The sequence below is a fragment of the Akanthomyces muscarius genome, chromosome 2, assembly GCF_028009165.1.
Source record: "Akanthomyces muscarius strain Ve6 chromosome 2, whole genome shotgun sequence".
Taxonomy (NCBI): Eukaryota; Fungi; Ascomycota; class Sordariomycetes; order Hypocreales; family Cordycipitaceae; genus Akanthomyces; species Akanthomyces muscarius.
The window spans coordinates 1,363,877-1,386,621 of record NC_079242.1 but is presented as its reverse complement, the minus strand read 5'-3'; the positions used below and the strand labels follow the sequence as shown (position 1 = coordinate 1,386,621).

At 54.7% G+C, this 22,745-nt stretch overlaps 6 protein-coding genes across 7 annotated transcripts; 3 read left to right on the top strand and 3 right to left on the bottom strand.

Annotated features, from left to right (window-relative positions):
* Window positions 1–1,609: 1,609 nt before the first annotated feature.
* On the top strand, window positions 1,610–4,197 carry LMH87_003561 (uncharacterized protein; the record flags this gene model as incomplete). Its single annotated transcript, XM_056194507.1, has 2 exons — window positions 1,610–1,642; window positions 1,702–4,197. 2 exons carry the CDS (start codon window positions 1,610–1,612, stop codon window positions 4,195–4,197), a joined length of 2,529 nt encoding a protein of 842 aa, XP_056048358.1.
* A 1,913-nt stretch (window positions 4,198–6,110) lies between these two features.
* Window positions 6,111–9,716, top strand: LMH87_003560 (uncharacterized protein; the record flags this gene model as incomplete). Of its 2 annotated transcripts, none has more annotated exons than XM_056194496.1 (1): window positions 6,111–9,716. In XM_056194496.1, the coding sequence occupies one exon, from the start codon at window positions 6,111–6,113 to the stop codon at window positions 9,714–9,716; it is 3,606 nt and encodes a 1,201-aa protein (XP_056048357.1). The 2 variants fall into 2 exon arrangements, with proteins under 2 accessions (XP_056048357.1, XP_056048356.1); XM_056194495.1 differs by having other exon boundaries at window positions 9,078–9,716.
* A 3,929-nt stretch (window positions 9,717–13,645) lies between these two features.
* On the top strand, window positions 13,646–14,740 carry LMH87_003559 (uncharacterized protein; the record flags this gene model as incomplete). Its single annotated transcript, XM_056194484.1, has 4 exons — window positions 13,646–13,825; window positions 13,886–14,287; window positions 14,339–14,667; window positions 14,725–14,740. The coding sequence occupies 4 exons, from the start codon at window positions 13,646–13,648 to the stop codon at window positions 14,738–14,740; spliced, it is 927 nt and encodes a 308-aa protein (XP_056048355.1).
* Window positions 14,741–15,216: 476 nt separating this feature from the next.
* LMH87_003558 (uncharacterized protein) lies at window positions 15,217–16,681 on the bottom strand (the record flags this gene model as incomplete). Its single annotated transcript, XM_056194471.1, has 2 exons — window positions 15,217–15,583; window positions 16,497–16,681. The coding sequence occupies 2 exons, from the start codon at window positions 16,679–16,681 to the stop codon at window positions 15,217–15,219; spliced, it is 552 nt and encodes a 183-aa protein (XP_056048354.1).
* A 2,241-nt stretch (window positions 16,682–18,922) lies between these two features.
* Window positions 18,923–19,571, bottom strand: LMH87_003557 (uncharacterized protein; the record flags this gene model as incomplete). The annotated part of the gene is made up of 2 exons (XM_056194460.1): window positions 18,923–19,288; window positions 19,464–19,571. The coding sequence occupies 2 exons, from the start codon at window positions 19,569–19,571 to the stop codon at window positions 18,923–18,925; spliced, it is 474 nt and encodes a 157-aa protein (XP_056048353.1).
* A 1,018-nt stretch (window positions 19,572–20,589) lies between these two features.
* LMH87_003556 (uncharacterized protein) lies at window positions 20,590–20,929 on the bottom strand (the record flags this gene model as incomplete). Its single annotated transcript, XM_056194448.1, has 2 exons — window positions 20,590–20,710; window positions 20,772–20,929. 2 exons carry the CDS (start codon window positions 20,927–20,929, stop codon window positions 20,590–20,592), a joined length of 279 nt encoding a protein of 92 aa, XP_056048352.1.
* Window positions 20,930–22,745: the final 1,816 nt, after the last annotated feature.

Below are 22,745 nucleotides of genomic sequence, written 5' to 3'. Positions count from 1 at the left end.
AAGCAGAAGCAAGGGACTGCCTACTTGACATTGCACATGCGCCCATCACCCACGACATTCCGCGTCCCGTCGCCATCATTGGCCCATGTCAGATGGCTCTGTGCGCCCCGCCGCCCAGTCCCGTTTGGTGCAGCCGGGTGACCCTCCATTTTGGTGATGCTGTTCTGGCCGCCCGCCTCGCCCTGGAACTAATTTTACAGGCGGTCGACATTGCATTTACTGGTTCGCTGGCGGCGCGCCACAACGCCCGCCCGCCCGCTCGCTCGCTCTCAGCAGCACATTGATTAGCCGCCCCCACACACCGTCACCACCCCCTCCCCGGCCGGCACTAGGAACCCCTAGGCTATCATAAACCCGCTGTAAAAAGATGCCCATCTAGCGCACCTGCTTCTGCCATGCACCACTGTAATTTGCCCATCTGGCCACTGGCAAGTCCCCTCTTCCACTCGACCCAGCTGCCACCGCTCACACGCACCCCCCTCCCCCCCCCGTTTACCTGTAATCGTCCACTAAAAAAAAACCGCTGCACACGCCCCCCGGCTCGCCTTTTGTTATTGCTTGCCCGCTCTGCTTGCTGCTCGCCTCTGCTGTGCGACTGCTCCTTATCTCTGCGCCGCTAAAACGAACCCCTCCGCTGCCTTTTCCTCCTCAGCCTGGACCCTACCCTTCTTTTCTCCTCCTCTGTCAACACCATACAAACAGTATCACGACTTTTCTCCCCAGTCGTGTCTGTATTCTTCTTCCTCTCCCTTCCTCCCCGCACCTTTTCTCACTAGTTCTGGCCGTTGCAGCCAGCGAGAAAAGCGTATCTACTGGAACCGGCTGCCTGAGTCCTTTTCCTGCAGCCTATTCCAGTTTCCCATCTGTCGAGTCATCTTTTCCTCTCAGACGGATGTCTTCCTTTTTCCCTTCTCCAGGCAAGGTACGTCTTTGATTGTTGCTTCGCTCGCCTTGCTACCACTATACTTCGATTCCTCTCTTTCCTCCCTTTTACTTTGCATTTCGTGATATCTCGCTGTTGTGTACCCACCACTACTTCTCTCACGCCATTTTGTCTCGAGTTTCCCGCCGCTGCGAATTTCCTACACCTCGCCATTGTTGCCTCGCTTCGCTTGTGTTCGGGTTGGTGGCTTGGCAGATATGCAGTGTCTTCTCCTCCTCGCCGTGGCTATTAGTCCGTTCTGTCTTGATTTTTCGCATACCACCCTCTGAATTTTCCCCCTGTATGCGGTGTTGCAGCATGTACCATGAAACACTGTGCCTGCGTATGCATGCTTTGCAGCCGCTTGTCTATACCAAACAACGGTCTGCGCCGCTTAGCCAACGTTACCCGTCACCGCCCTCGCCGTACCTTCAACTGCGTTTTACAAGAGCTGCAAAAGGAATTTGCCAAGCCAAATATGATAGCTAACGCCCTCTTTTCCCAGGTTGGCACCGCCTTCTAAGCCTGCGGCCGATCGGACCCTTCACGTTGCACGGGACAAGCACAGAGGTCAAAACCGCCTCGTTTCGCAATCCCGACCCCCCATCTACGCTGCCTTGTCTCCCTGGCTCGCATCTATACCCTCATATACGTTTTCTCCGGTCGATGCTAGCACAATCCGCCAGAATGGACTCTGAAGACGGTGAATTCTTCATCAAAGTACGCTGCCCTTCCGAGCCAACGACCCATACACATTCGAATACTTACACGCTCTTTAGCAACTCGCCACGTTTGTGCGCACCCATGAAAAGGCTCTCGCCAATGCTCTGCAATTCCAACGCCAGAGCCGCCACAGACCTTCACAGAGCACCAGCGCCGCGACGCTTCCGCCGCCACCAACGGTTTCGGACCGCCCGTCAACGGCCTCTACCTCTGGCTCCCTGGCTGCGGCACTCTCGCTTGGCAACCTTAGCTTCACCTCTCACAATGTCAAGTCTGCCAAGTTGGCCTTGACCCCTCACCACCTTTTCTATCTTCTCTCCCGTTTCGAGGACCTTGGAATTTCCGTCGGACCCATGAAGATTCGCCTGGAGAATCTGCACGACAGTGCCTCCTCCGCCAACTATGTATCCTTTCTCAGCGGCTCTAACCAGCGTTCCCGGACTCGTAGCACGGATACCACCTCTATTCATTCCGTTTCTAGCGTCAGGAGCGTCATGTCTGGCATGTCTGCTCTCTGGTCAAGCCTCGGCATCGGTTCCAGCATTTCTGCTGCTCGAAGCGAGCGTCAAAAGGCCGCCCTCGAAGCTGATATGAAATATCTTTATTCTGCCTTCACCAAAATACCCTGCCTGAGACTGGCCCCCGACTGGCGAGCCCGATTAATCCGTGGATACGAGGAGTTTCCCTTTGATTCGGCTGTTCCACTCTACGCTTTCAAGAATCTCCAGGCTTTGGAAGTCAACAGCATCGATTTTCGCCAGTTTTTTGGATGGGACCGCATGGCTGACCAGCTGCGATCACTGACCTTGAGGCACGCCGGCATTGAGGACCCTGCCGATATTCTCATCGACATTGTCCTGGACGACATGGATAAGCGCCGCCGTCGCACTTCCAAGGCACAATCCTCACCTACCACTACCTGGGGGGCAAATAGTCCCCGTCGCAGCCCGTCTCTGGCCCATCCGGAACTCTCCCGTTCGGCTTCTCTTCCTTGCTCTCCGGATCCCCGCGCCACTCTGAGCGACCTCCGAGTTGGCTCACTTACACCTCCCGACGTATCTGATGCTCCTGCGAGTCCCAAAAGCAGGCCCATTTTCAACAGGAAGGAGAGCGAGGACTACTCCAAATCTCCAGCCAAGTCTCCGGCCAAGTTTTCACGGCCTCGCAGTATCTCACCTTCTCGGGCCACTACTTCCCGCACGCACACCCGCAATTCTCAAAGAATCACTCGCTCCGGCTCTGGCAGCTCCCACTCCAGCCTTTCGGATTCTTGGCACCACCATCACGCTCGTGCCAGCTCTGGCAACCTGCTCGCCATGGGCATTTTGCCTGCCTCCAAGTGGAGATTTCTGCGCCATCTCAGTTTGGCTGACAACGCCATGACCTCTATTCCTCCCACAAGTCTGGCTCCCCTTTCCAACACACTCTACTCGTTGGATCTCTCTTCCAACCTCTTTAACCAGATCCCGGAAAGTCTCGCCACCTTGACCGCTCTACGCGCCTTGAATCTCTCTCACTGCATGATTGATTCGCTCCACTCTCTTACTCGCAACCCCCTCCCTGCCATTACGGCCCTCAACTTGCGAGCTAACCGTCTCCAGTCGCTGGCCGGCATTGAACGGTTATACCCACTAGAGCGTCTGGACTTGCGGGATAACCGTCTTGGAGACCCCAAGGAGTTGGCAAGACTGACTGGCATTCCCGACATTCGTGAGATCTGGGTGGATGGAAACCCCTTCACTCGTGCCTACAAGGACTACCGCGTCACCATCTTCAACTTGTTCCGGGCAACCCCCGGGTACACCGAAGATGTTGTGATTGATGGCACCGGCCCAACCTATGCCGAGAAGCGACTGCTTATCGATCGTGTTCCAATACCCGACTCGGTTCCTGTTGTGAAGCCCGCTCCAGTGGTGGTACCTGCGGTAGAAATTAGCAAGCCGGCCGTTATACAGGCCCCGAGAGAGCCCGCGGTCCTCCGCAAAGAGCGCCCCATTGCAAAGGCAGTGACGAGCGAGGCCAGCACCAGCTCCCGTCGTCGTCGAAAGACGCCCAAACGGAGAATTGTTGATCTCGCCACACGCGATGGCTCGCCTCTGCCTACTACATCGGAAACACCCATCGACAAGTCGCTCGACGCATCTGCGGCCACTGTCACAAAAGTAAACGATAGTGAGGCCGAGGTGCCCCCCAAACATCATCTTCTGCCTCCGGTAGTCCTCTCACCTCGCCAAAGCGAGTTTGCACCCGTTCTCACTTCTTCGCCAGCCACGCTCAGGCCGGTGGAAGCACAGCAAGCCAGCAACGCAGACAGCGAATGGACTGCGCCAAGCGACTGGGATGCCAGCGGTGATTATTATCGTCGCAAAATTGAGGCCCTTCGACACACTGTTGGGGATGGATACCTCAGCGCACTCAGCGAGGAGAGCTGGGAGTCCACCCCCTCGTTTGACGTGACTGGCTTGTCGAATGTTGCCTCGCTTCGTGCTGGTCACCTGCCCCATCACGTACCTGCTGTCCAGGCCGTTCACAGTGGACGCACACTCGGCTAGCGGGTACAGTACATTGCTTGCTTGAAACAGAGCAAGGGGCGAAGATAATACCTTTATGATACCCCTACGTGTCTTGCTTTGCTAGCAATGTCTGTTGCGGCGCAGATCGCACTGGATGCATTTCCGTGCCAGCATTGCCCGCTGAGTTGCTTTTTGTTTTCGTGTGAGATTTGTGTGCTGCCTGTTGTCACTTTCTTGTTTGATCCTTGCCTCCTGCGCTTGTGATCATCAATTGTTTGTTTCGTGTTCTTGATTATATATGGTCGTTCTGTGAGAACTGCATAGCTTTGGCGTTGGTTGGGATTTGTGGGATTTGCTTTTTTTTTCATTGCCTTCTTTTCCCATTCATATTTGAGTCGATTGGCAGTCGACGAACTTTCCTCATTTATATTTGTGTTGATGCTTGTTCTTTAACCTGGCGAAGCAAGGTTGACTTGATTTCAAATTTTGCTTGCCCGGTTGGCTGGATCTGGAAAGGGTCTCTTTCGATTATTAGGTGTACAATGTTAGTGGCAAGTGTGCAGGTAGAAACTGGGAGCGCTATGCCAGACTTTTTTGCTGGTCTCACTAATTGAAATGCTTTGGCTTTGGTGAATCTTTTGATTGTGCTCTGTTGTGCCGTGAATCGTGACTGTAAATTGCTTAAGAGAGTAGCAAGCACAGAACTCTGGGACCGAATGCCCTTTTTGTAAGCTCATGGAGGAGCTGAGGCTTAAAATTGCGGTGAGGTCGGGGTGAGTTAGGCTAGTCAGTGTTTGTTGGGGAAGCCCGTTGCATCAGCGCGGCCCCGTCACGGTCGCCCCGAACCTCCGCCCTATTCAGAATGCCCTGGACCAAACCGCCAGAAGTTATTCCCTGTTTGGCTCATGGCATCTGTGCGCTGGCAAAGCTTTGAGGGTTTCACACGGAGGGGGGGCATGCGCGATGCGACAGCGGTGCAACACGGCGAACCGATGGCATGGCTCTGTGCAACTGCGTAGCTTTACAGGATGCATCACACACGACGCTTCCTGTTCTAATTGTCCAATGAGGAGAGCGTCACGGGTTGACACTTCGCAATTTAATTGATTGACCAATTTTGCATCTGGCGCTGGCCACGGCAGTCGTCGCAGAACCAGCAACGACAGCCTACCGCGGTGCTTAGATGCGCGAGTCAAACACGAGCGAGCCGAGAAGCAGATGCCAACGCCCATGGACCCTGAAATTTGGTCGATTGGCGACGAATGAATGCTCCGTCCCAGCCTGACGCAAGCGGCCCATTTGTTGGACCTCTGGGACCCCGACGCGTGGGACGCAACACCCCAGATTTTGGCTGGTGCATGGCCGATCTGGCGCTAAGCCAAGTGGAGGCTGGAGTCGAGGGTCGTCAAGGTGCTGACTAAGGCATCTCGTGCGGGACAGGGCGGCCAGCTCTGCGCAAGTAGGGAGAGGGCCCGTGCACGGGACGACAACCTCCTACGCGTTGGCCTGTTTTTGCGCACCTCGAAAAGGCTTCAGAAAACGCTCTCTACAGCGCCAAAGACAAGGGACGCACGGCTGCTGATCAGACGCCACGAATTAGACACGGCTACACGTCCGAATCAGCCTGCTCTTTGGATGCGTCCTGTCATTCAACGAGCTGCATCTGCCCCTCGCGGCGCACCCTCTCTCGCTCTCTCCACCCCCCTTCCGTCGAAACCTGTGTCCGCGCCACGGGCCTCACTCGAGCCAACGCAAATGGTTGGCCAGTCTACCGCTCAAGACGGGCCTTCCGCGTGCTGAAGCATAATACACTCATTTTTCTCGCGCGACGGCCGATAGCCCTTGGCCTTTTCTCCCGATAACAGCACGCGAAACGCGAGTTACGCAACCAACCCTTCCGATAACGAAACAAATCGAATATATTGCAAACACGCGCGGCGTCATCTGCCCAGATGGCTTCGCCCATGGTTACACCGCAGAACCCGCCTAGACGGCGTGGGCGTCCTCCTGGAACCACCAATGCGGTTCGTGCAGCCCGCGCGGCCGAGGCCGCTCGCCTCGCCTCACTGGGGCAAACCGTGTCGCCGCGTAAGAAGCGCTACGTCCCCGGTGGGCCTGGCGGCGGTGGCAGGTACGTCGATCCAGATAGCCTGCTGAGCGCAAGCATGCCCAAGATGGGCGGTGCGTCAGCGTCGCGACGACGCGCGGCCGCCAATCGCGAGATCTCCTACGCCGTCTCGCCTGTGCCGTTGCCGCGCCGCGAGCGCAGCACGCGCACCCGAGCCACGGCCGGCGAAGACTTCGAAGAGATTGAATGGGGTTCTGCTGCCGCCGTTGCCGCTTCCGTCAAGCAGGCCGAGGACTACAAACCTCGTGAGGAGCGCAGCTGGGAGGAGTTTCACCCGAATCTCGATATTGAGCAGCGCTTCGTTGTTTTCTCCGCCGATGACGTCGATGGTGTCGTTTCGATCCATGAGATGCCAGGCACGCCGTCTAGACAAACGCCCGGCACACCCCTCAACGGAACCATGACTCCCTCGCGACAGGTAAACCCCGTCTCGACGGGCAACACGCCAAACCCACAGTCTCAGTTCGACTCCCATAGCCAACCCGATTCGCAATCGGCAGCTGGTGCGATGACGCCATCACGACGTTCAAGAAGAACGGTACGCGAGTCGGTGTCCTTCTATGGCGTACGCAATACACCCGCAGCTGGCACGCCGCGGACACCACGGATACTTCCGATTTCGAATCAGACGCCGAAAGAGCGGCTGGACCTCAAGCAACCTACATTTCGGAAGACCAATCGCATAGAGCTGTTCGAGAGCAAGACGTTTGGGCAGGCCCGCTACGTCGACAAGGCCATGAGCAATGTGGGATACCAAGAAAGCGACAACTTTCCTCGACCCGACGAGACGATGCTGCGCGCTATTGACATTGGTGCAGAGGATGATGCGGAGCAATCATTGACCTTGATGCCAAACAAATCGGAGGACCACAGTACTGGCCATGCGCCGCACGCGCAGAAGCTGGGACGTGTCGAGTACGACATGGATGAACAGGACGATATGTGGCTGGAACACCACAATGCGCAGCGCAAGCAGGCCGACCTAGAACCCATCACGCGCGAGGTGTTTGAGATTACCATGACCAAGATTGAAAAGGAGTGGCACGCGCTCGAGCGACGCATTCCTAAACCGAACCCCAAGCCACCACAAACGCATCGTCCGCGGTCTAGCTCGGCCGCGGCGGTGAACGGCGAGGTTCAGAGCGGCGGTGCCGCCGGTAGCGGAGATGAACCAGATAGCAAGTGTGTCATCTGCGACGACGGCGACTGCGAGAATACCAACGCGATTGTATTCTGTGACGGCTGCAACCTGGCCGTTCACCAAGAATGCTATGGAGTGCCATTCATCCCTGAAGGCCAGTGGCTGTGTCGAAAGTGCCAGCTGTGCGGCCGTGGTGTGCCTACCTGCATCTTTTGCCCCAACACGGACGGTGCGTTTAAGCAGACGAACTCATCGAAATGGGCGCATTTGTTGTGCGCCATGTGGATTCCTGAAATATCGCTCGGCAACCACACATTCATGGAGCCGGTCATGGATGTCGAGAAAGTCCCCAAGACGCGATGGAAGCTCAACTGTTACATCTGCCGACAGAAAATGGGTGCATGCATACAGTGCAGCAACAAGAACTGTTACCAGGCCTTCCACGTCACCTGCGCGCGGCGGTCGAGGCTCTACCTCAAGATGAAGACGAGCCACGGCGCTCTGGCAGTGCTGGATGGCAGCATGGTCCTCAAAGCATTCTGCCACAATCACTGCCCTCCGGATTACACGATAGAAAACAATGTCCACCAGGCGACCCGTGCAGCCAAGAAGTTTTACAAACGAAACATGCGCGGCCGCATCTGGGCGGACAATCAAGCCATGGCGAATGTTCTCGCTGCACAGCATAGAGTTGCCCTCACGGAACATCCTACCACTGAAAGCCAAATAGCAGCCTCCAAGAACACGGCCGTGTTCGGCAACAGTGCAGATGAACAGACTGGACAGGGTCAGCCGCCCAAGAACCTGTGGAAGCTGCCCTCTGGGGCACCCATCATCCCGCAAGCTGTGTATGACGTGGTCGAAGCATCAATCCAGCGATTTCCTTTTCGAAAACGCAAAGACTTCCTGGGTGAGGCGTGTCGGTACTGGACGCTCAAGCGCGAGGCACGCCGTGGGGCGGCGCTGCTGAAGCGGCTGCAACTGCAGATGGAGGCCTTTTCGTCCATGGAGTTAACTAGGCGTGACTTTGCGTCGATGGGCCCCAACGGAAAAACACGGCTGGCGAGGCGCATAGAGTTTGCTCAGAACATTGTAAACGATCTGGAGCGGCTGAAGGAGCTGTCTGAAGATGTCGTGCGGCGCGAGCAGCTTCGCGTGGATGCTGTCGAGCTGGAGAATGACTTTGTGGACGAATGCTACTTTCCCGTTGCCAAGCTGCTGGAGCCGGCAATGGAAAAGGCAATCTCGCTTGACAAGGAGCTGTTTGAGAAGGGCCTTGAGGGCATCACAGAGCGAGTCGAGCGACGGCACTATGCAACCGTCATGCCGTTTGCCCAGGACCTCTGTGATGTGATTAGCAAGGGCGTCCGTACGTCACCGCCGGAGGTGCTTGATCATGAAAGTACCTCGGGCGCGCGACTCGAGGGTGTCAACGCGACGCCGCCGAAACACAGCTTTGCAGATATCCGCGAGCGACGAAAATTAGGCAAGCGCATTCTCAAGAGCGTGCAGCCTTTTCTGGAAGCCGCCTTGAAAGTGGAGGCGGAGATCAGCAGCAAGGTGCCAGACACACTGGTGACAGAACTCGAAGCCCTGATTGAAGCGAGTCTGGACACGACAAAGCCAGCGGAGACGAGTGAAGATGTCGTCATGACCGATGCACAGGACGCGTCGGAGATTACAGTCAAGAGCCTGGTGGACGAGAATGGTGCCGATTACGCCGAGGACGATGCTATGGACACGGCCGAGGACGATGTTGTGCATGACAATATCGAAGTGGACACGTCTGGCCTGGGCATTGTTGACGCGACGACGCTGGCGGCAGCCAAGTCGGACAAGAACCGCAAGGCGGCGGCGACGCGAGGAGGAGCGGGCTCTTCATCAGAGTCGCCCGAGGGCAGCGGCGGCGACTATGCTGCTCTGGGCCAACAGCAGCAGCAGCAACCGCAGGAAGGACCGCCCACCCCTCCACAATCAAACGGCAGCTTGGGGCGGGATCCCACAGACCCGTTGACTGAAGGTGGCGTCCTGTGGCACCTCAAGTCGTTTGAACCCCGGGGCACCTCGGCGCTGCTGGAGCACACGGCTGCTCCTGCCGGTTTCGACGCGGCGCGGCTGCTGAGCGAGGACCTGACAGATCTCGACGAGGTTGAGCTCAAGGGCCTGGGTGGTGCCAACGGCAGCAGCATCAGCGCCATGACGGTGGGTGCCGATGAGGACGAACAGGCCGCGGCCAAGACAAAAGTGAACAAGGCGCGTGCTCGTCGCACATCAGGTCGACAGCGATGATCATGTGCGGGAAGAGCATCAAATGTCCGACGTCTTTGGAAGGAAAGCGATTTGTTGTACCACCATTACAAAAACACCATTGTAACCTCACCATTCTTTCATCTTATCTTTGCTCTGTAGTGGAAGTTACTATACGCGCGGCAGGAGGGAAAGGACAAGGCGTTGTCGAGACGCGACCTTTCTTTTCTTCTTTTTTTTTTACATCGCCATGTCTTTTTCTTCTCTCTGTTGCTGCGGCATGGACTGGCTGGCATCGTTGAACGAGCTGCATCTGTTTTTTTTATACTCTGTGTTGCTTTTTTCTATAATCTAGGCTTTTTTGTGTTTGGTTGCTATCGGGATGGAAACGGAGCAGGAGCTTGCTGTTTTATTTATTTATTCTGACTTACTATATATACAAAATGGTCCTGAACAGGACTGGATTCTTTTGCACACACTGAAAGAAAAGCTGTACTTCCAAAACGGTGATGGCTTGGCTGTTTGCAACGTAATTTTCCTCTTGGAGGCAGTTTGTCTCTTGGTCTGTACGCAGCTGTGGGTAGCCGCGGCGAGGCCCAAAGTGGAAAGCCGACTATATCACGAGGTTTACACGGCATGCATGCATTCTATGCGGGACCTCTTGTCCGATTTCTCTGGGCTGGTTTATCGGCCCGCCATTGCGGGTTCTTTGCTTACAATGCGAGTATGTGTGATAGGGGCTGAGACGGAGATGGCCCGAGCCTTCCAGGTCGCATGCATACAACGGGAAGGGCCATGCATACCTGCCTTGGATCGTGCATGGAGGCCTAGGTATTGCCTCTGAGACGGTCTGGATGCTCCCTTTTATTCTTCCTTATAATCAAAACCTGGCTGCTACTGATTATTGCACAATAAATTATTGCCTGCGGAGGAGCATGGGAATGGAATGATTAGATGGCGACGATTGAACGTGCATCAGTTTAGAGCGTCCTGCTGGGCGAGGGCCACGCACCGGATGACAGGTTCCGGCCCAACTCGCGGCTCCCGGTCGGCGCTATGACATCGGGTTCTAATAAATACTAGCTATATCACTGAATTACGGATAGTTCTGAAAAAAAAACCCCCCCGTTGACAGGCTAGACAAAATTGAAGCTTTGGCCAAGCGGGAGGGGCTGTCGGGCATCTACGAGATGAACGTGCAAGGGTTGCCTGGCTCTTTTTCTTCAATAGTTGCAAATCTTGTCGAAAAAGAGGTCATTGTTGCTGCCCAATCAGGAGCAGTTAAAGAAGCCAAGACAGAAAATCAATCTCAACATGGAGGCAAGCCGGCGGCGGTTATAACGCGAGTTGGACAGGAGACGTGGGACAGGGGTTTCAAGGCACCACTTTCCATGACGCAAGTTCAGCGCAAAAGATTGCGCGTAAGTGATGCAGAACAGAGGCAAAGGCTGCAAATGTCTTGGTGAAAAGTTGACTTGGATGATGCTGTCTTTAGTTGACTCATAGGCAACTCCATAGATTTAAAAAAAAAATGCAAAGTGATTATGTGGTTGGACTGGAGTCTTTTGATGCATGATGCATGCGCGTAATGCGCAAGGCGGGAGAGGGTCGACGGGGCTTCAGTGGTGGAATACGGGCACAGCTTCTGGAACAAGAGCCGTGCCAAGAAGTGTCGCGTCGGGCATACAAGACGGTACTGCATTATCCTGTTGCATGGTGCGAAGAAGAGGAGAATGAGAGACAAGAGCGACGCAACCGAGGCCCAATCAGTCGGCATTTGGGTGACGAGAGTGATGACCCGACGGTGGCTTTCAACTGAGCGTGTGAATGTCAGTGTCTACGACGCATATACGAACAACGGCAAGCTTCGTGTTCTCTCTCGCAGGCGAGCTTCTGCGGCTTTCAGGATTCGCCAGCAAGCCACACTACCTTCCCCCCCTCCACGGCTGGGCGGGCGCTAACTGGGGGACAAAGGAGGGGCGGACGGTCCAGGGGTGGCGAGGAGAGGAGAGGAGACAGAGTCTAGATTTATTAATAGTTGGATAGGATGTGAGAGGTCTGCCCGGCTATCCGGTAGTTTTTGCGTAGAAGCCGTCGCGGCGCTCGTCAAAATCGAGGACGGATAGAGCGAGCAGTAGCAAGATCATCGATGATTCAGGGCTAGGGCACATTTCAGACGAGGGGTAAAAAGAAGAAGAAAATTAGGTCAAAAAAGTCTAATTTGTGTAGGAAAAAAGAAGCAGGCGGTTGTTAGTTGGTTGGCTTGAATTGGCATGGCTTGGACAAGGTTTCGCCGCTGATCCTTCAACTCAAAACTGTCTGTACCTACCTAGGAATGCCCGGGTGTCGCCCGCCCATCAGGCCACTCGTTGTGGCTCTAGAAAGGAAGCAAGTGTCATGACGAGACATGCAGCTTGTGCAACCTGGTCGTGGCATTTGAGAGGAGCGGCAATGATCAAGAAGCGTCAGAGAGCGGCATCTAGTGGTTGCAATGGCAGAAGGCGGCGCAGCCACCGGGCACATCAGGCTGCAGCCTCTGTTTTCTACTCAGTACAGGTAGGTATGTAAATATTCAGAGACAAGCTCCAGCAGATTGGAAAGGCTATTACAGGGTCTGTCTAGGTAGGTGGCGGCGGGTGGTAGCTTGCCAGCTGCCCTAAGCTCCCCCAGAATGCGCTTCCGCCCCGGCCGGGACGCTAAAAAGCAAGGGCATCTCAGCGCGTCCGTAGCAGCAGCCCACTGAAAACTGGCCCAACGCCAGCAAGGGACCTGCTGCGCCCCCCCCTAGGTACCCTAGGTAGGTAAGTACCTACCTGCCTACTGGTACACCAAGGGAAAAATAGCCCGGCCCGCCGCCGCCAGCCAAGGCAAGGCAAGGCAAAAAAAAAAAGTACTTCCCCCTCCTCCTCCGCAACAGCGACGCCCTCGCTCTTCTTTCCTCCTGCGACACCACCCCAACGGCGACATTTCCTGTCCTCCCCAAAGCGATAACACGGCGACCGCGTCTCCCCCACGACGCAAAATCTTTCCATCTTCTACAGAAGATAAAGAACAAGACGACTCGACCTTTTTCAAGGTCCAAACGGCGAACATCCTTCGGAGCCCCCAGTTTCGCACTGACACCTCCCTCGGCGACCAAAAAAAAAAAAGCCTGCGAGCACTTTTGTTTGCAGCAACAACACGGCGACCTGGCGAGTCTTTGATTCTCGCCCACAACGAACGAATATCTGAAAAGATACCGAAAAACGTTCTTCAGTCGAAAATACATTGCGTGCTGCATTTTTTAAAGCGCCGCTTCTGAGCATTTCTTGCTCTTTTCTGCTGATTGACTGACGCGCCCTTTTGCTGCTGTCGTCACTTTTTTCCCCTACGTGGTGAGTCCGCCTGTTCCGCCGTCGCGCTTTGTCCCCCTCTCCTCTCAGTACCAGCAAGCAGCACACACGCACGCTCTCTTTCCCCCTCCCTCCCTGCTTCGGCCCCCCTCAACACCACGCCATAATTTTCGCAGCAACTGTGGCCTTGCTGTGCTGTCAGCGCGCGAATACGTGGTTCCATCGTTCTTTTGCAAATATTTGCCTAGAACGCCTTCAATTCCATCATTTTCCATCTAGCTTTGTCAACATGCGACTTTTTTTCGCCTCGCTTTTTTTTTTCTCCCTCGGCGCCCGCATTTGTAATGCGCTTGCTAACAAGAACGCCTTTTCATGCAGATTGCCACCAAGGCCTTTTCTTGCCAAGCGCATCGATTTGCCAGCTGCTCCTCTTTTTGCTGCCGCTTCTGACACCCCGCGCTCCGCTCTCCCCCCTCGCGACAAAGAGCTTTCCCGGCTTCTCTGCCCTGCCCCCGGCCTGCTTCTCTCGCTCGCGAAAGCATCGTCATCTGTCAATAGCTAGGCCCTGCCGCGCCTCGTTTGCGTACCCCTCTCTTCTACTCTCTGCGGGCACTCCCTGGCCATAGGGAACCGATCGCAATGGCCGACCAACACGATGTCGACCTCGACTCCATAATCGACAGACTTCTCGAGGTCCGAGGCAGCCGCCCCGGCAAGCAGGTCCAGCTCCTCGAGTCTGAGATTCGCTACCTCTGTACCAAGGCCCGTGAGATCTTCATCTCTCAGCCCATCCTTCTTGAGCTTGAGGCCCCCATCAAGGTACGATTGCGAGCTTCACGCATGCATCCCACCAAACCTGCCAGCTAACCCGCCTCCCAGATCTGCGGTGATATCCACGGCCAGTACTACGACCTCCTCCGTCTCTTCGAGTACGGCGGCTTCCCTCCCGAGGCCAACTACCTCTTCCTCGGCGACTACGTCGACCGTGGCAAGCAGTCCCTCGAGACCATCTGCCTTCTCCTCGCCTACAAGATCCAGTACCCCGAGAACTTCTTCATCCTACGCGGCAACCACGAGTGCGCCTCCATCAACCGCATTTACGGCTTCTACGACGAGTGCAAGCGTCGCTACAACATCAAGCTCTGGAAGACCTTCACCGACTGCTTCAACTGTCTTCCCATTGCCGCTATCATCGACGAGAAGATTTTCACCATGCACGGTGGTCTCAGCCCCGACCTGAACTCGATGGAGCAGATCCGTCGCGTCATGCGTCCCACTGATGTACGTTGCTCAAGATGCTCCCAATCATGGCCAACACTGACTATTTCCCAGATTCCCGACTGTGGTCTGCTTTGCGATCTCCTCTGGTCTGACCCCGACAAGGATATCACCGGATGGAGCGAAAATGATCGTGGTGTCTCATTCACCTTTGGTCCGGATGTGGTGTCGCGATTCCTGCAGAAACACGACATGGATCTCATCTGCCGCGCTCACCAGGTCGTCGAGGACGGCTACGAGTTCTTCTCCAAGCGCCAGCTCGTCACGCTCTTCTCTGCCCCCAACTACTGCGGCGAGTTTGACAATGCCGGCGCCATGATGAGCGTCGACGAGAGCTTGCTGTGCTCGTTCCAGATCCTCAAGCCTGCCGAGAAGAAGCAGAAGTGAGTTTTGTCTGTTTTGCTAATGGTCATGTCCCGTTTGCTAACCCTCGTTTGCAGGTTCGGCCGTCGCTAAACGCAACGCTTCGTCACTGACCACCCACTCGCCGAAATCTCTTTGTCGCCTCAATGCTCTAGGGCAGCGTCTTCGTCGGCGCGGCGTCTATGCCCCCCTCGCCCACTACAGCTCTCTGCTGTACCGTCTTTTCCTCTGGCTGCCGCCACACCACGGATCTCGGATGTGATAGTCGCCCATGTCTGGATCCACTGTGTCGCCGCTTACACCAGAGATGAACCTTGTCGCTATTTGTAAAACCAAAAAAAAAACCCCAAATGCCTGATAACGACACGGCTGTTTCTTAGCTTCACTGATATAAAATTTACAAACAATTCTCATCTATAATCGTCTTGGTCTTGGCTGTGAATTGCTAGCTGATTGTCATGTTCAAATGAGAGCTAACTGCATGCAACTGTGATGCCTACCAGACTCATCAAACATACTATTGAGCTAAATTGCTTGGACAAGTAATAGTGATCAATAAAGCGATGACACTACTCGCTGTCGCTAGAGCTCTGCCCTTCGGCTTCCGTGTCAGAACCGACCTCTTCAGTCCCCGCTACGAGCAGGTAGCTTAGATACAGCCGGACATCTCGTTTTCTTGCTTTCCTGCCGCCTGAATCTAAAGCGAGGTTTGAAAGTCTATGCGCGGGCAATCTGGGCTCGAGGTCGCCCGCCCTAGCTTGTCTTATGAATTCAGTCCACATCGTCACCGTCTCCGGGCAGTTCATCTTGCGTAGATGCTTACGCCGCACTTCTTCTCCAACTGCCGTGTTCTCCCAACTCTGAAGAAGATCGACTTGTTGGCCCAAGAAAAGTATCTTGGAAATGAATACCAGATCTAGCAGGAATGTGAGCTCCCTATGCGCGAAAAGTATGGAAAGGACGACAGGTTGTTTACGTAACTTGTTTGAGGCGTAACGCTGCTTTCTTGGCAACGCGAGCTTGGAGATGACCAATCAGTGAGGCCACCCCAATGCCCAGGCCTGCGATTAATGTAACAGGGCTAGTGACTGCTACCGTAGAAGGCCAAGCCAAGGTCGTCAGGAGGCCGGTAAAATGCGAGAATGTGAACTGGGCGAGGGGCACCGTCGTAGACCCAATGCTTCCCTCAGACATGGCGGCGGCGATGGTGCCCACAAGGCTATGGGAGCTGATACCGCCGCCTTCCTGATATGATTCCATGAACTTGGCCAGAATAGCACCATTGCTCAGTAGAATCTTTGCTGCGGCATTGAGGGCCAGGTAAGACCGGTTGTCGATGCGGTGGCGCCACCGGCGGATGCTTTGCCGAGAGATGTTTTCTGAACAAGCGTAAGCGTGGTGATAGAAGTATTTGTACGGCCCGGTCACAGTAACAACCCTGACCAAAGAAAACAGACAAGACCATTACCTTGAAGCTCTTGCGTACATTCAAGAATCGAGCGAACGAGGCGGAAAAGATCTCCATTGGCGGCGCCCAGCTGAGCTTCCAGGCTTTCGTTTCGCTGGGGTTTTTGATCAGCTTCAGGTTCTGCTTGCAGCTCCTAAGTTTATGGAAGAGCGTACTTCTTCTTCTCCGCGTTGATCGACTAGCCATTTCAGAAAAACCCCAGCAGCATCGATTTCTGCCACGGTTCGTGCTTCCAGCCGGGCTACAGCAGCGGCAGACGGTTTGTACACGGGTATACCGGTTATGACACCTAAAGCGAACGAGATGGCCCTGGGGAAAACATTGACTGGTTACCACGACCGCATTCTGTAATCGCGCCACACGCAAAGAGGACAGACTCACCATGGCGGGAGCTGGCTGACCGGCTCCCCGTAAGTCTCGTCGAAGAATCGATCTGACTGGTCACAGGAAATCTTGCAAAGAGACTGACGGAGGATGATTTCAAACTCTTTAGATCTGGGAGAGATGCCCAGGACGTCCCGCTTCGTAATTTGAGCAATCTTGTCTGCATTCTCGTGGTTCACCATCGCATCGCAGAGCCTCTTTGCCCTACTCTGAAACGGAGGACCTGGTGCCAGGAAACCCGTGCGAGAGAAGCGAACCTAGCAACACTGCATCAGGAGCAATCATTATCGATAGAACTATAAAGAAACCTACAGCTAATACACCATGGCGGAATTCGCTGGTCTCCACCTTGAGCCTGTTGCATTGTTCACTGACTAGCTGCAACAGCTTCCGCAGTGCTGCCCTCACGTCTTCTCCGCGTGGGTCAAGAACCTGGATATGAGGACTTTTGCGTACCAAACAGGCTGCCTCATTGGCTCACGGGCCGGATTCAGGTACAGTTCTGTGAAGACTACTGACACTTTCCGGCAGTGCCGATAGAACAGCTGCAAACAAGCCAATTCGGAGTCTGTCGGTTTTGCCTGAACGATTTGCCTGATCATGCAATTAGGGTACTGCATTGAGAAGTCTCACCGGTCACGGCTGGCAAGCATGAGATCAGTCGCTTCGAGGCGGTGAATTTATATTCATCAGGCGCCGGTCTGACCAAACCGGTCTGTCCTCGAGCGTTTCTTTATCAATCATTTGTTCGCCAGGGTCACTGCCAGAGCATACCACGACACCCCTTGTATCTTCATCCAAATTCTTCACTTAGGCTAGTTGCCCCTCGACTCTACCGCGGATCAGCCATGCCGCAGGAATAAAAGGCCATCCAGGTCGGGCATCGCCCCGGATTTCGTGCGACAAAACCCGCAAGCAAGGACGGCTGTCTGCCCTGCTCTGAGAACACGGCGTACGTCTGAGAAGCCCTCCTCCCCCATCCATACAAAGTCCTGCTTACTGATACACGACGACACCAACGTTGAACAGGCCGTACGTTGACAGCAGCAGACAGTAGACGGCAAAGCTGAGGCAGCAAATTGTGCGTCACTTACAAGACCACCCTTGTTATTACAATACTTTTGGTTTCACGACACACGCACGAAGCGCAGTGTCGGGAGGCCGCTCATGTTGCTGAATGCATGAGAACCACATACGAGTTCCATCTTGCCCACAGTAAGTAGCTCCGCGGCCTGGCCGTCGGTTTGCTCATGCTGAAGACTGAACCGACGCCGGAGGTTGGGCTGTTGGTTATAATGAAAAGAAAGAATGTAAAGAAAAGTTGGGAAAGTATAGATAATACGAGGAATATGAGAAACAAGAAGGATAAGAGAAATAAGGAGAATGAAGAAGAATAGAAGAGACAGAGGATAACAGCCAAAGTGATTAAAAAACTGAACATGGAATGAGCTCTTGATTCTGTTTAAGCGGCGTGTCTTTACTTTTATTTTAATTCTTTTTGGCACCTTCATGGCGGGCCAGTCACCATGATGCCGACATTCGCAGAGGATCCGACCAAGAAGCAGCCCACGGTTAGGAGCCCTGTCAAAGGCTCAGCGGACACATGGCGTTCCAGAAGACGTCGTGTAGATTGACAAGGTGTCTTGTGTCGCGGAGAAGTCTCCCACCTCTCTTCTTTCTCCTCCTTCTCCCTCTCGTCCTGCCGCTGCTTCTTGGCCTGCTGCTCCGTGTCCTTGTTGCCCTTCGTCTCTAGCCTCCTGAGCGTGACGGATATGGCGAAGGGCGGACCGCCAGTGTACTGTGCACCAGGTGCCCCCGGAGTGTCTGGTCAGAGAGTTGGATCGTGGCGTGATGCTCCTCGTGCGGGTCCTTCTTACACCACTGCGATGTATACATGCCGTTCCTGGTTCTGGCGAGGCGCAGCTTCGCCACTCTGCGGCAGGGCGGCGGCCATCACGCTCGTCAACATGAGCGTGATGAGCTGTCCGAGGCACGTGAGAGGAGCGCGATGAAGGCTTTGTGCCTGTCTCGAGCATCGAGAGACAAGTCCCGGGTGGGATGCTGTGTATAGATCGCTACCACGAATACGAGTCGAAACATAGAAACACTACTTGAGACATTTCGAGGCGCCCTAAATGTACATCATTCTCGCTCCAACAGCTAAGTGACGCCAGGCTTTCTGCGCTCTCTACTGGCACTCGACCTCAAACCCCCGTCTAGTGCTCCGTACCTACGCGCTGGAGGCACTCGGCTACGAGCAGCCCAAAGCACAGGCTCAACTCGCGATCCTTTCTCCATGGAGACGCAGTAGCTGTTGTTATGATAGCAATGGCCAACACCGCTGACACCAACCCGCAGTGCACGCCGATACTCCGAGCTGGAACGACCATCATCATTCCATCTCAGCCGTCTACCATGACCACTTACTTGCAGTCTTCGCACTCTTTCCCAGCAGCGTCCGTCTTTTTCTCTTCCTCCCCCTCCTCCTCTTCTTTCTTCTCTGCCACCGTCGATGCTGCTGCTGCTGCTCCCTTTGCGTAATCTTTATCCACATGACCCAGGTCCCTGCCCGGCTCAATCACATCCCTCACCCTTCTCTTGAGCTCCTTTGTCTCTGGAAACCCGCCATCCACTTTGCGATCCCACAGCACCTGTTGACCAGACTCCTCCTGCCCGCTTGCCCCAGCGGCGCCGTGGTGAATGGTGACGATGAATCTGCCTCCCGTAGACGGCTGCAGGGCGACTTCGCCGAGATCTGTGGAAAAGGTCGACAGCAGTTCCTGCGCATACTAGCCGACAAGCCCCAACGGTTAGCTTTTTTTTTTTTTTAATGGCTTCTGTTCTGGTAGTACTGGGGGCTGGAAGGGGTGAGAGTGGAGGGTCATGGTAATTATAAATAGAAACAAAATCAAAAGCAATGGTGCCAAGGAAAAAAGGAAAGAACAAAAAAGCAAAATGGCTCACATAGGCGGCGCGGAGCAGCCATTTACACTGCGTACAAAACTCAATGCTGACGCGGGGCAGGCGTTGAGTGCCAGCCGCCGCGGGCGTCGCGTAGTCGTCTTCTGCCATGGTGACACTTGTTTTTGCGCCTTTATTCAGCAATATAGGCAAAGAAGCGCTTTTCCTCTGATGGGACAGTCGATTAAAGATGGCAATGAGACGATGGTGGGGGAGCGGGAGAAACTCCATGCGACAGAGAAACGTTCGTTTCCCCACACAAACCAGGAGGTGTTCGTCTGGGGGAGGGGTGGAAGGACTGCGGACATTGTTTTGTACGATGTCTTCTCTACTTGAATAAAACCGACAAAATTAAAAGGAACTTGTCGAAACCAATGCAGCACCAGAGTGCCACAGGCGCTTGATGGGCTGCATTGCATTAGCATGCGACTGCACACAACACTTTGTCAGCATGCGGTCATCATACTGTTTTGTACGCCAAGAGACATGCAGATGTGCTGAATAAAATTTAAAAAACGGGGAAGAAATAATACATGCTCGAGGATCTGCTTCCCATAGCCATAGATCCTCTGTCATTCGTAGCCTTGCCCATTAAGAAAGACCGCCGTCGCCGCCGAGAGCCCGTGTAGCTAGAAGATCAATGACTGCAGGACTTGCTCATCGACGGGTTTGCTCGTCCTCCACTGCTATTTCTCCTTGACCCCGTCCCTTTCTTCGTTCGCTGTGAAATACGTAGGAAATAAAGTGGACAAAAAAAACGGGTGACAGAATCTACCACAAATAAAAAGACATGTCGTTCATGTTGCACAGCCTGCTCTTTCCGCCTGCCTCCATGCCCTCTTCTGATATTACAAAGGGTGCCAACGCCGAGCCAGAAAGAAAAAAACCAAAGGGGGAAAGGAAGGAGCCGTCGTGTATATATGCGAGATCTTGTCGGTGCTGACTGTTGAGCAGTGAAGCGGGTATGTCGCGCATCTCGTCGGGCTCCTTTCGTGGGATATATGCCTATTTCGGGTGTCGAGCTCGTTGGCAACAACTCGCGTCCCATTTCGTAAAAAATAGCGCCCGATACTTTCTCTCTTTGAAAATATCGCGATTCGCCGTGCGCCGTCCAGTAACCAGTCGTTCTTTACATGACAACACAGCAGCCGCCGGATTGTTGCGGTGCATAGGGGTCCTCACCCTTTGCGACAGAACCCCAGACTGACGGCACCATATAATCTCTTGTACCGTTGCAATAGGCAATGATACTATCAACCACGTTAGTCGCGCTGTTCCCAGCTGACGGCGGACCGTCACGTTGTTTCTTACCTTCTTGAAGCAGTGCTGACGGGGATGCGCTCGCGCTCGAGATCCTCACGCAGACGGTTGTTAAGCTCGGTTAACCTGCGAAGCTTGAGGTCGGCCATGGACTGCTTGTTCTTCTTGAACTGCGCCGTGTCGCCGTCTCGCGTAGCGTACTGAGGCATCGTGGTAGGAGTGGAGAGTCGACGTCAGGGGATCGTAACGAGATGACAAGGGCAAGACGTCGCGATTATTCGGCGTCTTTCGTTCTGAAATAATGGTATCTTGTCAGTAAACAGTCTCGTCTCTCACACGCTCGCAATGCTTGCGCTGTTTGTGCGGGGGGCTGGTGTTGGTCGAGGCGTAGAGCTTGGTGTAGCAGCTGCGGGCGCGCAGACGAGAGCAAAAACAAGGAGAAAGGGCGCAGCGTCGACCAGAGAGTGCTGATTGAGTTGGCAGTCAATCAAGAGCGTCAGGAGCGGCGTTTCGTCGAGGTTGGCAGGCTGTGTGCTGCTGTGTTTTTTCGCGGATGGCTGTCCGAACTCCTGAAATCTCCACCAGGGGCCACTGCTCTCGGGGCTGGCGGGAGCACAAGACAGCGCCCGTCACGCACGTCTTGCATGAATCGTCGCAATTGAAACAGGAAACGAACTTACAGAGGAGATAAAACGGACTGTGCTGATGCCGGTATGGGCAGCGACACGACGCTGGGACAGCAAGAGGGCTGGGTTGGACGAGGGGGGACAAGGCGAGAAAAAGAAAGAGGCGTTGGTGCGGGAGGGGAGGAAGAGAGAGGCGATGAGAGAGGTGGGAAATGGCGATGCGCAAAACGGTCTTGGGGAAGACGCTAGGTACCTGGCTTAGGCAGGTAAATGGGCAGGTAATCAGGTACCTTGGGCCTCTGCTTATTAGGGGAGCACGCTCGACGGGGAGGGGGGGGGTTCATGCTAGGGGAGGTGGAGCGCCCAAGCAAACGACAGAAGCTACGCTGCGGACGGCAGCCCAAGTGGCCTCCTTTTTATTAGGTACTGGTAAGCTCCGGCAGCGTAGGCGCACCAGGTTAGCACAGTTTACCAGTGCAGTGGCCGCACCAGCTTCACAGGTTGACAGGCTCCAGCTATTCACAGGCGTTCAGACCAAATGGTAGCACCGCAGCCACTGCCGCCGAAAAAAGAACGCTGCAGGGTGGTTCGTGCGCCTGCACAAAGGAAATTGGGATCCTGCTAATAAAAGCCATCGGAAGCTTGCGACTTGCTGCACGACAGCCTTTTTCTTACAACGCCGTGGAGATGCTGCCAGTACAGGCTTGCCGTCAGCGTCGCTGTGAGCCACTGAGGAGCCACAAAGGTGCCACTGCCCACAGCCCGGGCCACTGCACACCATCCTGCCAGCCAAAGCCAACCTGCCCCGGCCAGGCCTGCATTTGGCGCTATTGGCGCTATTGGCACCGCCGTCCAACCATGGCGCCCCGTTTCTGCTTAACACGGTCTGGTCCCGCGCCGCCTTTGCCTAGTCGTCCTGCCTGGTCCACGCTTATGGTTCAGCACGGTCTGTTTGTAGATGGGACAGTAACTTTGCGATGCATTGTGTTTAACTATTGGTAGTGTATGGGAGGTCTGTAACTCTGAAAGCGCCACTGCGCCCACAGAGCTATTCTTGGTCTGCTCGGTTCTACCAGCGACTACCATCGTCTGAGCTGCTTATGCCCACAGAGAACTGCTCCGTGCTGCTTTTGGGGGCTATGTATCCCCATGATGCATCATCGCGCCTTGTGTAATACGCCCCCATGCTTGCCCTAGCGTTCCCGATTCTGTATTGGGCTGGCCAAAAGCCGGCTGTCGCTTCATGTCAGACTGATACAATCGCAGGGGCACTGATACAACTCTGGACAGCAGTCTTGCCATATCCGAGTGCGAGTGGCAATGTCCACTCTGTTCGACGTCTTTGATGCGGGAGCTGGCGCTATGCTGTCACTGATAGCCTGATCCCGCCATTGCCCAT